The sequence below is a fragment of the Balaenoptera musculus genome, chromosome 7, assembly GCF_009873245.2.
Source record: "Balaenoptera musculus isolate JJ_BM4_2016_0621 chromosome 7, mBalMus1.pri.v3, whole genome shotgun sequence".
Lineage (NCBI taxonomy): Eukaryota > Metazoa > Chordata > Mammalia > Artiodactyla > Balaenopteridae > Balaenoptera > Balaenoptera musculus.
Genome location: NC_045791.1, coordinates 5,704,867 through 5,718,394, shown reverse-complemented (window position 1 = coordinate 5,718,394; position 13,528 = coordinate 5,704,867). Strand labels below are relative to the sequence as shown.

At 43.5% G+C, this 13,528-nt stretch overlaps 1 protein-coding gene across 1 annotated transcript; it reads right to left on the bottom strand.

The window, feature by feature from the left end:
• Positions 1-1,617: 1,617 nt before the first annotated feature.
• On the bottom strand, positions 1,618-11,333 carry POLR2D (RNA polymerase II subunit D). The gene is made up of 4 exons (XM_036858736.1): positions 11,225-11,333; positions 8,931-9,111; positions 3,942-4,037; positions 1,618-2,813 (listed from the first exon to the last, which is right to left on the bottom strand). Exons 1-4 carry the CDS (start codon positions 11,295-11,297, stop codon positions 2,735-2,737), a joined length of 429 nt encoding a protein of 142 aa, XP_036714631.1. The 5' UTR covers positions 11,298-11,333; the 3' UTR covers positions 1,618-2,734.
• Positions 11,334-13,528: the final 2,195 nt, after the last annotated feature.

The window sequence follows — 13,528 nt, the reverse complement described above, 5'->3', positions numbered from 1 at the left end:
TAACAGAGGAAAGTGTATTTTTAAAATGCATGCTTAAATTTTCAATGAAGTGTCATGCTGTCTGCTTTCACATGCTTCCTAGAAAAATATAATAAAGCAAATATGATAAACATTATCTGTTAAATGCAGGTGAAAAACATAGGTATGGCCAATGCACTAATCTTTCAGCTTTTCTGTGCTTAAAATTTTTCACAATAAAAAATTGAAAAAATGTCACCCCACTGGCATATCCTGTGGGCTTCAATGCTTTGGGTTTTTGTTTGTTTTTTTAGTTCATTCCTTTACATTGCTAAAAAGTATTCCACTGTATGGCTGTATCAGACCACTAACTGGTGGACATGGGAATTGTTTCCAGCTTTCGGCTATTATGAATAATGCTGCAATGATTATTCGCACAGAAGTCTTTGTGTAGGCTTCAATGGTTTTAGAAATAAGCTGAAAACAATAATTTTTAATAAGAATGGCTTGTGCTCCAGCCCCATCCAGTAATGCTGTTTTTCAAGACTCAAGTTTAATACATTTTTATAAAACCAAGATGATGAGAGCTTTCAGAAAAGCTTTTCTGGTTAATTTAGCTTTCTGGTGAAGTGAGTGAGGCTTTGACAACATGACATCTTTGTTTTGAATTCTGCTTTTGCAAACAGTGCAGTGAGTCTCACGATGTTTCACAGATGATTAAAGGTTTTGCAGGGCCTCCTGTTCACTGCGCAGCGAGCTGCCGTCCAGGGCTAGACAGAACCCTGACCAGCAGAAGGCAGACCAGGCTTAGAGTCTGTAACGTGGCATGAGGCTGCCTTTACGTGGGATCCCCCGGCGTGAGTTGTTTTACACTGCTTCTACTTGCCTTACTGCCTGCCATTTATTAGTGCCTAACTATATGCCAGGCACTTTACACAGTTTACTACTCCCAGGTGGCTCACAGGCGGGCACCCCGTGGAGATGGCAGCACCGCCCTGCTCCTGCCACCCAGCACACGTGCCTGGATTACAGCTCGGGTCTGCCGTCCAGGCCTGTTCTTTTTGTTCCACTGCCTGGTGCCAACCATGGAACTGACTCTCTTAAAAGATAATTCTGCAGACTTTGAGTAGGCAGTTGGGTTTGTTTTCATAGTCTGATACCAGTACCAGTGGGTATGCTACCAATTCCTTGCACTAATTTTTTTTCTTTTCTTCTTTTTTTTTGGGGGGGGGGGGGCTGTGCCACATGGCTTGTGGGATCTTAGTTCCTTGACCAGGAATCGAACCAGGGCCCTCGGCAGTGAAGGTGCAGAGTCCTAACTACTGGACCGCCAGGGAAGTCCCCCTTGCACTTATTTCTACAAAGCAAGCTGACTAATAACAGCTAACATTTACTGGGGTATAGTGTATGTCAGACACCAATAGGCTTTTTTTTTTTTTTTTTTTTCAATAGGCTCTTTTTAATAATTTTCTCATTCAATCTTCATCATCTGTGGAACAGAAACTATTATCCACATTTTACAATTGAGAACACTGAGTCTCAAAGAAGTAAAGTTGCCCAAGGATGAAAAGATTATTTCCTCAAATACTTCTTTAATTGAGGTATGAATGACATTTCCTTCAAATAATGATCAAGAATATTGGGGACTCAGAAACCATGTCATTTCAGAAACTGAAAGACTTTATTAAAGAAATTTTATTTTTGCCTTAGTCAGCAGCTGACATAAAACGACCTTGACTTTTAAAGCCAACTTTGTTCTTTCCCCAGCCTTTTCTCTGGACCATGAATTCACTTGGAGCCAACAAGTGCCTCAAAGAAAAATCCCCAAACTGTGAAGAAAACAGGCATATTTCCCTTCAGAAAATTCAGAGCCACAGTGTTTAGTAATTAAAGTGTTTTCTCCGCAACTAGCCTCAGATGGAGTGACGCCACTGTAGTGGCTCGGGAAGTGGCAGGCTCCCTCCTTCCACGTCTCCTCCATTGCAGAACACCTGCTGCTAAGCAGGAGGCCAGAGGTTTGGACCCGATGCCCCATATGAGGACACTGTGAAGTGCTCACTCCTTCACATGTGGCCCAGGAAGGAAAAATCTGAATTTGGGAGTGACAAAGTAAGTGCTTAAAGACCACTTACTCCAAATCTATGCTGCGCAGCAATTCAGGAAGAAAGGCCCAGAACTTGTCCATCTCACGGCGATGTGCCCCACAGCGCTCAGCAGTCACCCGCACGTGTAACTACTCTCCGCGGCAGCCTCTTCCCTGTCTCCTGGGTTAAGCACAATGACGCCAAGGCGCTATCATCCTCTCTTTAAGAATCTCAAACAACGATACAGGTCTCGTTTAATTGCTCCTTTTGCATTTAGGTGAGACTGTTTCCCATACCAGTTTTACATGTCCTAGTACAGCTTCAAAAACAACGAACACACTGAAATTAAAACATGAAATATTAGGAATCAAAAATAACACCAGGGCCAAAGACCGTGATGTGAGGCGGCCAGTGGCGTGGCCGAGACGCACGTCGCCCCGCCTCACCCTCCCCAGAGGCAAGCGCGCGCAGCCGCGGCCAGGCCTCGCCAAGGTTACGCGGGTCAGCGGCGTCCCACAGTCGAGCCGGAAACAGCAACCTAAACCAAGACCAAGCACTGGGTCGCTCTGTCCAAAGGGAGCCCAGGTGTCTCGTGCAACAGACTTTCCGTGCACGGCAGCCCTGGATGCTGGGCCAGCGGTGCCGCGCCGGGGGTGTGACGTGGCTCCCCCAGCAGCAGGGACGCCTGGAGATCAGTACTGAAAGCTGCGCTTGGTCTGGATGTCATCAAGAATCTGCTGCAGCTCCTCGTCTTCAAACCGCCCCTCCAGGCTACAGGGAGAAAACCAAAAGCAGTGAGGCTGCAGCGCCTGACTGTTCCCCGCCCTCTTCTTTCGTGCCTGCTAATCTCGGAGCTCCACCGGCCCACCTCCCCACTTACCCCTAAACGCCGACACCTGTACATTTCAACTCATTTCTTTCCTTTAAAAAACATTATGAAGTATTTCAAACATATAAAAGGTACAGAAAATAAGCTAATTTGAAAAGTTATCCCCACTTGATTCCCCCCCTTTTTTTTTTGCCACACCGTGTGGCTTGCAAGATCTTAGTTCCCCGACCAGGGATTGAACCCGAGCCCCCTGCAGTGGAAGCTCGGAGTCCTAACCACTGGACCACCAGGCAATTCCCTCCCTCCTGGATTCTTTAATAAATATGACAGACACAAATCGATGGCTCTGGGTGTGCTCCCCTATTCCAATTCCCTTTCTTCCTTCCCCAGAAGTAACCATTATCCTAAATTTGGTATTCATCATCCCTACATGCACTTTTATATGAATATTTACTATAGTACATGTAAATGTGTCGACAAGCAATGTGCAGTGCTGGTTTTAAACTGTAAGAAATGGCACTGTACTGTATGTATCCTTCTGCAATTTTGTCACGCAAAGTTCAATGTGGCGCTTGTTGACATTACTCCACGTTGTCCAGGTTCACTAGTTTTTCACTGCTACATAATAAACACTGTATGCTCATACAATGATTTATTTCTCCAGTCTTCATTGTTGTCCAGTTTCTGCTGTCACTAACAATGCAGCAATAAACATGGGAATACATGTCTTCTTTTAAACTACGTATGCGTTGCTTTTAGGACACGTACCCAGGAATGAATTTTGGGGTCATGGGGTATATTCATCTTTAGCTTTACTGGATGTAGCCAAACTGCTCTCCAAAGTGACCGTACTAATTGGCACTCCTATCATCAGTGTACCAGAGTTTCAGCTGTTTCACATTTTTGCCAACAATCGGTGTGCTATAAAACCACCAATCTCATTACAAAGGCACTCATTCAACGTTGGTGATATCTATCTAGATTTTAAATGCACACAGCTTTTAGACACAGTAATTCTACTTGTAACAATTTATCCAATACACACAGAGCTTTTCACGACCAGTCCTAACCTTGGGATCAGAGCCTTGGACTCCTCAGCAGTCTCTGGACAAAGGTTGGCTAAACAGGCCAACTCAAACTTATGAAGCTTCTTCTGGAGCAGCAAGCTGATCACAGGGAAGAAAATCAAGACAAACAAACAAAATCAAACAAGGATGAATAGGGAAAAGGGCATCAAACGTAGCTAGCAAGGAAGAGGAAAAATAAAGCACTTGCAATCTTCCCATTATGGTTAAGTTTGCTGCAAAATCCCACTTTCAAATCACTTCCTGTTCCTCTTGCTGGAGAACAGGAAGCTACAACGAAACCAGGCAGAGACAGTGAAAGCAAGGCGAGCACACCACTGCAGAGAATGCCTGCGATGGTAACTTCTGAGAAACTGCTATCCGCCTCGAGGACTACACGACCTTTCCCCCAAGAGTTTATTCTGTTGCTCTCTGCTCTTCCTACCACTGTTCTTTGCTTCCTTTGTTATTAATTTTATGTCAAACACATGATGTCAGATGTCCCCAATCTACCAGGCATTATTGACTTGAAGAAAATTCCCTTTTAAATGTATCTAAAAAATAAACAAATACAAGCATGTCTTACTTTGTACAAATCTATGTATAAACTGCATCTTACTTTAAATGCACTTCTAGTTCAAACTGTAAAAAAGAACATCAATACAAATCATATCCTGGGTTCTCACACATCGACTTCTTAAAACAGAGGTCGTCCATGGTAAATCTGGTTTCAGAGAGGACCTTAATTATCTGTTCAGAAACAAACATTTTCTGTCCTTACCACTCGATTACAAGCCTATTAGTTATTGTACAAAATTGAGAAAATAAACACAGAAAAATGAAAGTCACTACCTAAACAAAATCAATGTTACCATCTTAGTATGCCATTCCAAACGGCTTTCTATGTTTTAGAATACAAACTGACTCATTCTGTTTTGTAACTTTTCGTCACCTAATAAAGCTATTTTCATTTTGTAAAGAAAATACTGTAAACTTAGTTACACAGGCAGAGGTTCATAATGTAGTGTATGTATTATACGGAGGGATTTGTTGTAAAATGAACACCTGCTCATTTATAAAAAATACCAAAAAACTCCCCACAAAACCCCAACATGGGAAAATAACCTGAAATTCTACCCAGAAATAACCAGTGCTAACATTTTTGTGGAGAGTCCACCCCCCCTTTACATAATTAGAAACAAATAAACAAACAAAACAAAACAAAACCCCACAAGGATTTATAACAAATGTTATTCTGTAACTGGCCTTTTTTCACTCAACAATACAGAAGCTGTTTTCCATATTAGTACACACATAACTTTACCTTGAACATGGCATTGCACTGAAAGGTTGTGCCATAAATTTATATACCAAATTTCCTGCTGTTGAACATTTCTGTTGTTTCCAATTATTCATCATTTAAAATAATGCATTCTAAACATCATTGTAAATGTATACTTCCTTGTGCACTTGATTGATTACTGTGTGCTTTAAAGATAAATTCCTGGAAGCAGAATTATTCAGTCAAAGGATACGATATAACTGGATGGCTTCTTTCTGAGAGACAGTGCCCTAAAAGGGCTTTACCAATATACACTACACTTCCACCAGCAATAAAAGATGGTGCCTGTTTCTCCTACTTCTTACACTAGGTTTCCCATTCTTTATTTTTTTTTGGCCACGTCAGGTCTTCGTTGCAGCACGCAGGATCTTCGTGGCAGCGTCTTTCGTTGTGGCACGTGGGCTCTCGTTGCAGCATGTGGGCTTCTCTCTAGCTGTGGCATGCTGGTTTTTCTCTCTCTAGTTGTGGCGCACAGGCTCCAGGGCACATGGGCTCTGTAGTTTGCAACACGCGGGCTTCTCTCTAGTTGAGGCACATGGGCTCAGTAGTTGCGGCGTGCAGGCTCAGTAGTTGTGCCGCACGGGCTTAGCTGCCCCGTGGCATGTGGGATCTTAGTTCCCTGACCAGGGGTCGAACCCGCGTCCCCTGCATTGGAAGGCGGATTCTTTAACACTGGACCACCAGGGAAGTCCCAGGTTTCCCATTCTTTTTAAACCTACTTAGCTATTTTAGCATTTCTTTGAGTTCCTTGAAGATGAACATTATTTCATTTGAATTAGATAGTCATTTGAAGTTCTGATATAAATCAAGCCATTAGAGACTAATAAATCCATTTTTATAAACTGGGTGTCATCTCTTAATTACTTGTTAGAGCTCTTAACATTAAGGATATCAATCCTTTTCCCAGTTTATTCATACTTAGATTTTACTTATGGCACTTTATTTAAAGACATTTACGTAAATTCATTTACTTACTCAACTAAACATTATTTAGTGCCCACAATGATGAATATGCTCAAGTCCTCGCCTTGCAAAGCTTACAGTCAGCTACAGTCCATCAAGCTTCCCCTCATTTAAAGTCCTGCTAACCACCCAAACCTGTATATTCACCCAAGTTATCACAGAGCACTTCTATGCAGCATAGTTTATATTTAAGTCCTTAATTCCTTCAGAAATTATTTTGGTATAAGGTATACAGAGTTACAACTTCATTTAAAAGTATCTTCCCAGTAACTTACAGTGCCATCTTTCCCATATACTGGACTCATATAAAACATAATAGATTTGGATTTGTATCTGTTCCTGAATTTTCTATTCTGCTCCAATCATCTATCTATTCTCATGCCAAAGTATCACTATTTTCATTACTGTCACTTTTTAATGTATTTTAACAGCTTGTAGGGCAAACTCCCCTTCCTTTTTCTTTTTAGAAGTTTTTCTGGGGCTTCCCTGGTGGCGCAGTGGTTAAGAATCCGCCTGCCAATGCAGGGGACATGGTTTCAAGCCCTGGTCCGGGAGGATCCCACATGCCACGGAGCAACTACGTCTGTGAGCCATAACTACTGAGCCCGTGTGCCACAACTACTGAGCCCACGTGCCTAGAGCCCAAGAGCCACAACTACTGAGTCCACGCGCCTAGAGCCCACACGCGGCAACAAGAGAAGCCACCGCAATGAGAAGCCCGCGCACCGCAACGAAGAGTAGCCCTCGCTTGCCACGACTAGAGAAAGCCCGCGCACGGCAACAAAGACCCAACACAGTCGAAAATAAATAAATATATTTATTAAAAAAAAAAAAAAGTTTTTCTGACCATTCTTACAAATTTAAGATCTTGAGGGGGGGCATTCGTTAATTAACTTATTATTATTTATTTTTCACAGCAGAGGATATATTTTTCTTGGCGCCGCTTAGGTAGCCTGTGCTGCTCACTGGTAGGATTCAGGTGACTGGTGCCTTGCCTCAGCCACTGTATGTTTATTTATGATGACCTATTACCACCTCATCTTAATTGAATTATATGACAAATTATGCTTTATCAGTGGAATAACAGTAACAGCCACAAAACAAATTACAGATGTTCAAGGTGGTATAACAATGAATGCACTGTCATCCAAAATCCTACTTACAAAGTTCCGAGCATATGAGAATATATATCAATTACCTTGAGGATTTAGGATGGCACTAAATGTATACATTAATTTGAGGAGAAATGACATTTTTACAGTATTAATACCTCTTATTCGTGAATGTTTAAGTCCACCTTCATTTGTTCAAGTCATCTTTTTGGTTCAACACTTTGCAGTTTTGTATGTAATCTTTTCCCCATGCATACACCCACACTTTTCAGAACAGGCTATACTTCATATACAGCTTTATCACTTCATTTTCTGCACACCTAAATTATGTGAACATCCTTCAATTTCATTTTCTATCATAATTTTCAGTGACAATATAGTAGTCCATCAAATGGATTTAGCACAATTTATTTAATTACTGTTGAATATTTAGTTTTTTTTAAACTGTGACTATTATTAACAGCTCTCTGAAGAATATGTGCACATATGCATCTTTTTGTCCACTTGCTTTTCCTTAGGACAGTACTTCTCAAATATTTCACCAGAGTAGAGCAAACAAGTACCCACAACTAACTCAGGGGCATAGGCACAAATGACTTTCTGCAACTGCAAGGATTTGAGTCTCATGATTTATTTCAAGAATTCAGGGACTTCCCTGGTGGTCCAATGGTTAAGACTCCGAGCTCCCAATGCAGAGGGCACGGGTTCGATTGATCCCTGGTCAGGAAACTAATATCTCGCATGCCGCGTGGTGCAGCCAAAATAAATAATAATAAAAATAAATACAACTAAAGTATTAGAAAAAAGAGTTCATATTATTTGTTTTACTTCACAATATACTGGTATCTGTTTGCTTTAACGCAGAAATGTTTTAAACCATACCAACAAGTAACACTGATGACACCCAGTTTATAAAAATCGACTTCTCTAGTGGCTCAAATTATATCAGAACTTCAAATGATTATCTAATTCACATGAGATAATGTTCATCTTCGAAGAAATCAAAGAAATGCTAAAACAGCTCTTGTTTTCCCTGGGGCCTCCTATGTACCACAGCACCTCACTGTTTCCCAGAGCACATCCAACCAATTTGAGAAGCAATGCCTTAGGAAAAAATGCTAAAAGCTGGTCACCTTTTGAATGGTAAAGCAAAGATCCAGAAAGAATGCTCCTGATTTATATTTATTAACATAGCAAGATCTCTAGGACATATCAGGGAAATAATAAATAAATAAGCCCACTTTATTAAAAAAAAGAAAAAAAGCAAAATAAAACAATGCTGTGTGTTTATGGTGTGTATGCCAATGTATGGAACAAGCTCTGGAGGGCTAACAACAAACTTCTGACAGTAGTCACTCTGCAGGGAGGTAACTGGGATTTGGGGTACAGCAAAAGGTGGCCAAGGAAGATTTTGACCATATAAGCTATTTCAAAATTTTGACAAAGACATTATTTTACTTACATTAATCGTACAGATGATGCCCACGGGGTGGTGGGGAGGAGCAGGGAGGTGGCGACAGCATTCTACGTGCAGATGTCTAACAGTTTGGATTAATAAAACTTTCTTTCAGCACTCACCTACGTACACTGGCAATGGTCTCTCTGTTTTTGAAACGACTGAAACGGGCTGTGTAGTTTAAAGTTTTCATGAAGACCTCAGAAAGTTCCTGTTCATCCTCTGCACTCTCATTTTGTTGCTTTCGATGCTCCAGAAGCATATGAACTTCTGAATTTAGAAGTGTCTCAGCTGTTTCAAACTCTATTTGTGAGAAGCATAAATGTCAGCTGAAAATATTCCTCCAAAAGTCAGTCTAAACGCTCCTTTTGCCTTTGAGACTATCAGCAAGTCTCTGTCCCTGCAGAAATCCAGAGGCTTCATATCCCACAACTGTACAGTACTTCTCAGGTTTTTTGTTTTGTTTTGTTTTGTTTTATTTTGCCATGCTGCATGGCTTGCGGGCTCTTAGTTCCCCAACCAGGGATTGAACTCGGGGCCCCCGGCAGTGAGAGTGCGGAGTCCTAACCACTGGACTGCCAGGGAATTTCTAACTGTACAGTATTTAAAAAACAAACAAAAACCTGAATAAAAAGTACCTAGACAAAACCTAAATATGAAAAACTGGTTTAATTTATCATGAAATTAAGAAAACCATCTTCCTCTTAGTTATTACACCATAAAAAAGAAAACAAACATATATTTCCATTATGCCCAAAACTTCCATGAAGCTATCCTATGGAAGGAAGTATTTCACCTTGAGTCTATAAAATACAATACTAGAAGCAACCTATATGTCTATCAACAGATAAATAGTATTATGGTACAACCATTAAGTACTACCTAGCCCTTTGAAAGAATAGAACAGTTCTACACAATGTATCATCAAATTTTTAAAAAGCTGTATGACTTCTATAGCATAATTCTATTTTTGCAAAGAATAAAGTGTATAAGTATATATTTATAAAGGAGCACAGTGTGGAAGCATAAGCACTAAACTATTTACAGTCGTTTCCTCTGGGTGAAAAGGTGTGGAATTTCACGTTTTACTGTGGATATAGTCATTTTTTTTAAAAAGGAGGGTACTGTTAAGGTTTCCCCCACTTACTTTGTGTTTTCCAGTACCTGTAAGATATGATACTTTAAAATCTTAAGCTTTCTACTTATTTTGGGGTTTTAAATTACAAATTAAGCACATCACACTGCAAAGAGGAAGTTCTCTGATAGCAAAATGTGCTTCACTCCCAGCCATCTGACAAAGATTCTCTCCCTGACCAAATTCCTGTGCGCCCTCTTCTCGCCAAGGACTCAACTCTGGTCCACAGAAACTTGACGAGGGCTTCCCTGGTGGCGCAGTGGTTAAGAATCCGCCTGCCAATGCAGGGGACAAGGGTTCGATCCCTGGTCTGGGAAGATCCCACATGCCGCGGAGTAACTAAGCCTGTGTGCTACAGCTCTTGAGCCCACGTGCCACAACTACTGGAGCCCACGTGCCACAACTACTGTAGCCCGCGCGCCTAGAACCCGTGCTCCGCAACAAGAGAAGCCACCGCAATGAGAAGCCCGCGCACCGCAACGAAGAGCAGCCCCCGCTCGTCACAGCTAGAGAAAGCCCACATGCAGCAACGAAGACCCAACGCAGCCAAAAATAAATAAAAATAAAATAAATGCATTAAAAACACTAAAACACTAACAAGATTTCTAATAGCTCCAGGCCGCATCCCTGGGATGACTCTAGCTCTTTACAGCGGCTGTTTATGAAAACTGAAGGCTGCCAAAATAACTTACTGTTTGTTCCAGCCAACACCTGAAGACAGGGCCCCTGTCTCCCAGCCCAGAGCGAGGGGTGTGGGAGGGTAGGAGTTAACGGCCAGTTAACAAATCCAAAGGGGTTTCAAATGGACCAACCCCCCGCTTCCCGCTTTTCGTAACTTTTCACTTCCCCGACCCTACTGAGGCCCCGCTCACTCCCCTCCTTATTCCTTCATTCTCCCTTTTAAATGCCCAGTCACCTCTACAGATCGAAGTTTAGATGAGTCCACGCTTGACTCTCTTTCTTATTGCAATAGTATATTACTGAATAAAATCTGTCCTTTCCCCTTTAGTGCCGGCTTTGTCTTTGACACATCCCTCCAGCACTTCGCAGCTTATCAGATAAAACAAACTACTTAAACAGAAGCAAGAGGCCGCCCAGGGGCGGTGTGGAGTTGGGCGCCGACGGCTCCAGGGCTGCAGCCGTGGACTCCGGCTGGCCCGCTCCCGCGGTACCTTGCCCTGCCGTCCCGCATCCCGCTCCTCCCTGCCCTTCGCCGCGCCTGCCCAGGCCTGCGGCGACCACGCAGGACCACGGGGACAGTCCGGCAGCCCCAGGCCGCACCTTTGGGAAAGATGAGCTGTGAGGCGTCCTCCTCTACGTCGCCAGCCCGCGGATCACTGCCAGCAGCCGCCATCGTCTTGCCGCGCACCGCAGCCCACGCCGCCGGAAACGGAAGCGCCGAGCCGCGGCCACGGAAGGGGCGTGGTCTTGGGGACGGGGCGGGGCTCCATTGGGGATGGGCGGGCCACGGTGGGTGGGCGGGGCCTCGGTGGGTGGGCGGGACCCCGACGGGGCGGGTGGGGCCGAGGGACTTGCAGCGGCCTTGAGCTTCCCTTAAGGAAGCGGCGACGGGCCTGAACCGCGGGGTCGCGGGGGTTCCCGGAAGGCCGAGGAGCGTCTTGCGCTGGCCGCTTCCGGAGAAACCGTCCTTCTCTTCTCCAGAACGCCCTTCGCCGCGCGTCGTAGGGACTGGTCACTTGGCCTTTCTGAGCCTCAGCTAACTCACCGGTGAAGTGTGGATGAGGATACCAGCTTCCCAGGGCGTAGGGAAGGATTAGATGAGATGCAGGAACGCGCTGACCGACCCAAGGAACTGTCGTTGATGGGAAGCTGGGTAGGTGACTCCGAAAACATACAATGTAATTTCTTACAATGCCTTAAGCATTTAAAATGTTTGATTTGTAGTGGATTTTTTCCAATACTTCTCAACATGTGGATAGTGATATTGAGAGGCCTGTTGGAACATTTGGATGATACTTAGAAAAGTAAGCAGGGGCTTTTCTGGTGGCGCAGTGGTTAAGAATCCGCCTGACAATGCAGGGCACACGGGTTCAATCCCTGGGATCCCTGGTCCGGGAACATCCCACATGCCGCGGAGCAACTAAGCCCGTGCGCCACAACTACTGAGCCTGCGCTCTAGAGGCCATGAGCCACAACTACTGCGCCTGCGTGCCACAACTACTGAAGCCCGCATGCCTCAACTACTGAAGCCCACGTGCCTAGAGCCCATGCTCCGCAAGAAGAGAAGCCACCGCAGCGAGAAGCCTGCACACCCGCAACGAAGAGTAGCCCCCGCTTGCTGCAACTAGAGAAAGCCCGCCGGCAGCAACGAAGACCCAATGCAGCCAAAAATAAATAAATAAATAAATAAATTTAAAAAAAGATAAGTAAGCAAATGAAAAAGTTTCCAGCTTGAGAGAAAACAGATGGCTGTACAATGAAGGAAATAATCACAGTACACTACTTGGCTCAGGAGTGAGCCACGTTTAGGTATCATGTGAGCTCTGTTAACAGAAAATGAATGAGGATATTACCGGACGAGAATATGTACCCGTATTCCTTTGATTTATAGATATAATTTTCACAAAGTTAATTTGCCTTGTATCTGTATTTCCAGAAGAAATGTATCTGGTGAATTAATGGCAGGTTATATAGTATCGTTAGAGCTTACTACCGCCTTGAAGGGCTTTCCTACACAGTTCATTACAGCTGTGGACCGATGTCCCGAGGAGTCTGGGGACATGCAGCAGCTGGGTGTGGGAAATGGTCCTGAACTCAGCGTAGGCCTCTTTCTCTCATCTGTCCATCCAACAGGGCTTTACAGAGCAACTACTACTTACTGGACTTACATGGGCTGCCCCCAGGGCTAGCCGGATACCCAACACACACAGCAGGAGAGAAGTCAACAGGTGAAGAGAGAAGAAAGGAGAATAACAAATAATACATAGTGATGTTTCATAGGTTGGTTTGTCCACATTTTCGTTCAGGAAAACCATCATAAATACTTAAGTGCAAAGCCCTGAGGTTAAAAAGATGAATCAGTCCTAGAGCTGTCCCCAAAAGGAGCTCACTAAGAGTAGCTGATGCAAGATCTGGACTTATTTTCCATCATAAAAGACAGAAGGTGGCAAGGGGTATGAGGGATATGGAAGGATACAGAGAAAGAGGTCATTATGCTCCACAAGAGCTACTATGGTTCTTTGTACTGTATTGGCTCAGGGTCAAGTTCTTCAACCAGGCCAGTGAGTGCCTTTCAAAGGCAGATATTCAAGCCAAGGTCACAGACCCTAGATTGATCTGGAAGCAGCTTTAGAGCACTTCCTCCACCCTCAGTCTCACAAGAACCATCGATCTCTGACCACATGGCTTAGTTCACGTTTCAGACAACAGAATGAGTTTAAAATGGCAAATTTTGTGTTATGTATATTTTACCACCACCAAAAACAAAAAAAACAATATGGAATTCCATGCTGTTTAATTGCAAATACGGTATACCTATCTCTAGAACTATAATTGCTCTTGAAGGAACAGAATTCCTCTCACACACCCCAGAGTTATTACCAAAGTCTGTTTGGTAATACCAAA

Excerpts from the sequence above, each read along its gene's own strand:
- POLR2D (XM_036858736.1), bottom strand. The coding sequence starts at position 11,297 with ATGGCGGCTGCTGGCAGTGATCCGCGGGCTGGCGACGTAGAGGAGGAC. Across the intron at positions 4,038-8,930 it reads ACCATTGCCAGTGTACGTAG|CTTGCTGCTCCAGAAGAAGC; the intron begins GTGAGTGCTGAA and ends CCCTGTGATCAG. Across the intron at positions 2,814-3,941 it reads TCCAAGGCTCTGATCCCAAG|CCTGGAGGGGCGGTTTGAAG; the intron begins GTTAGGACTGGT and ends TTCTCCCTGTAG.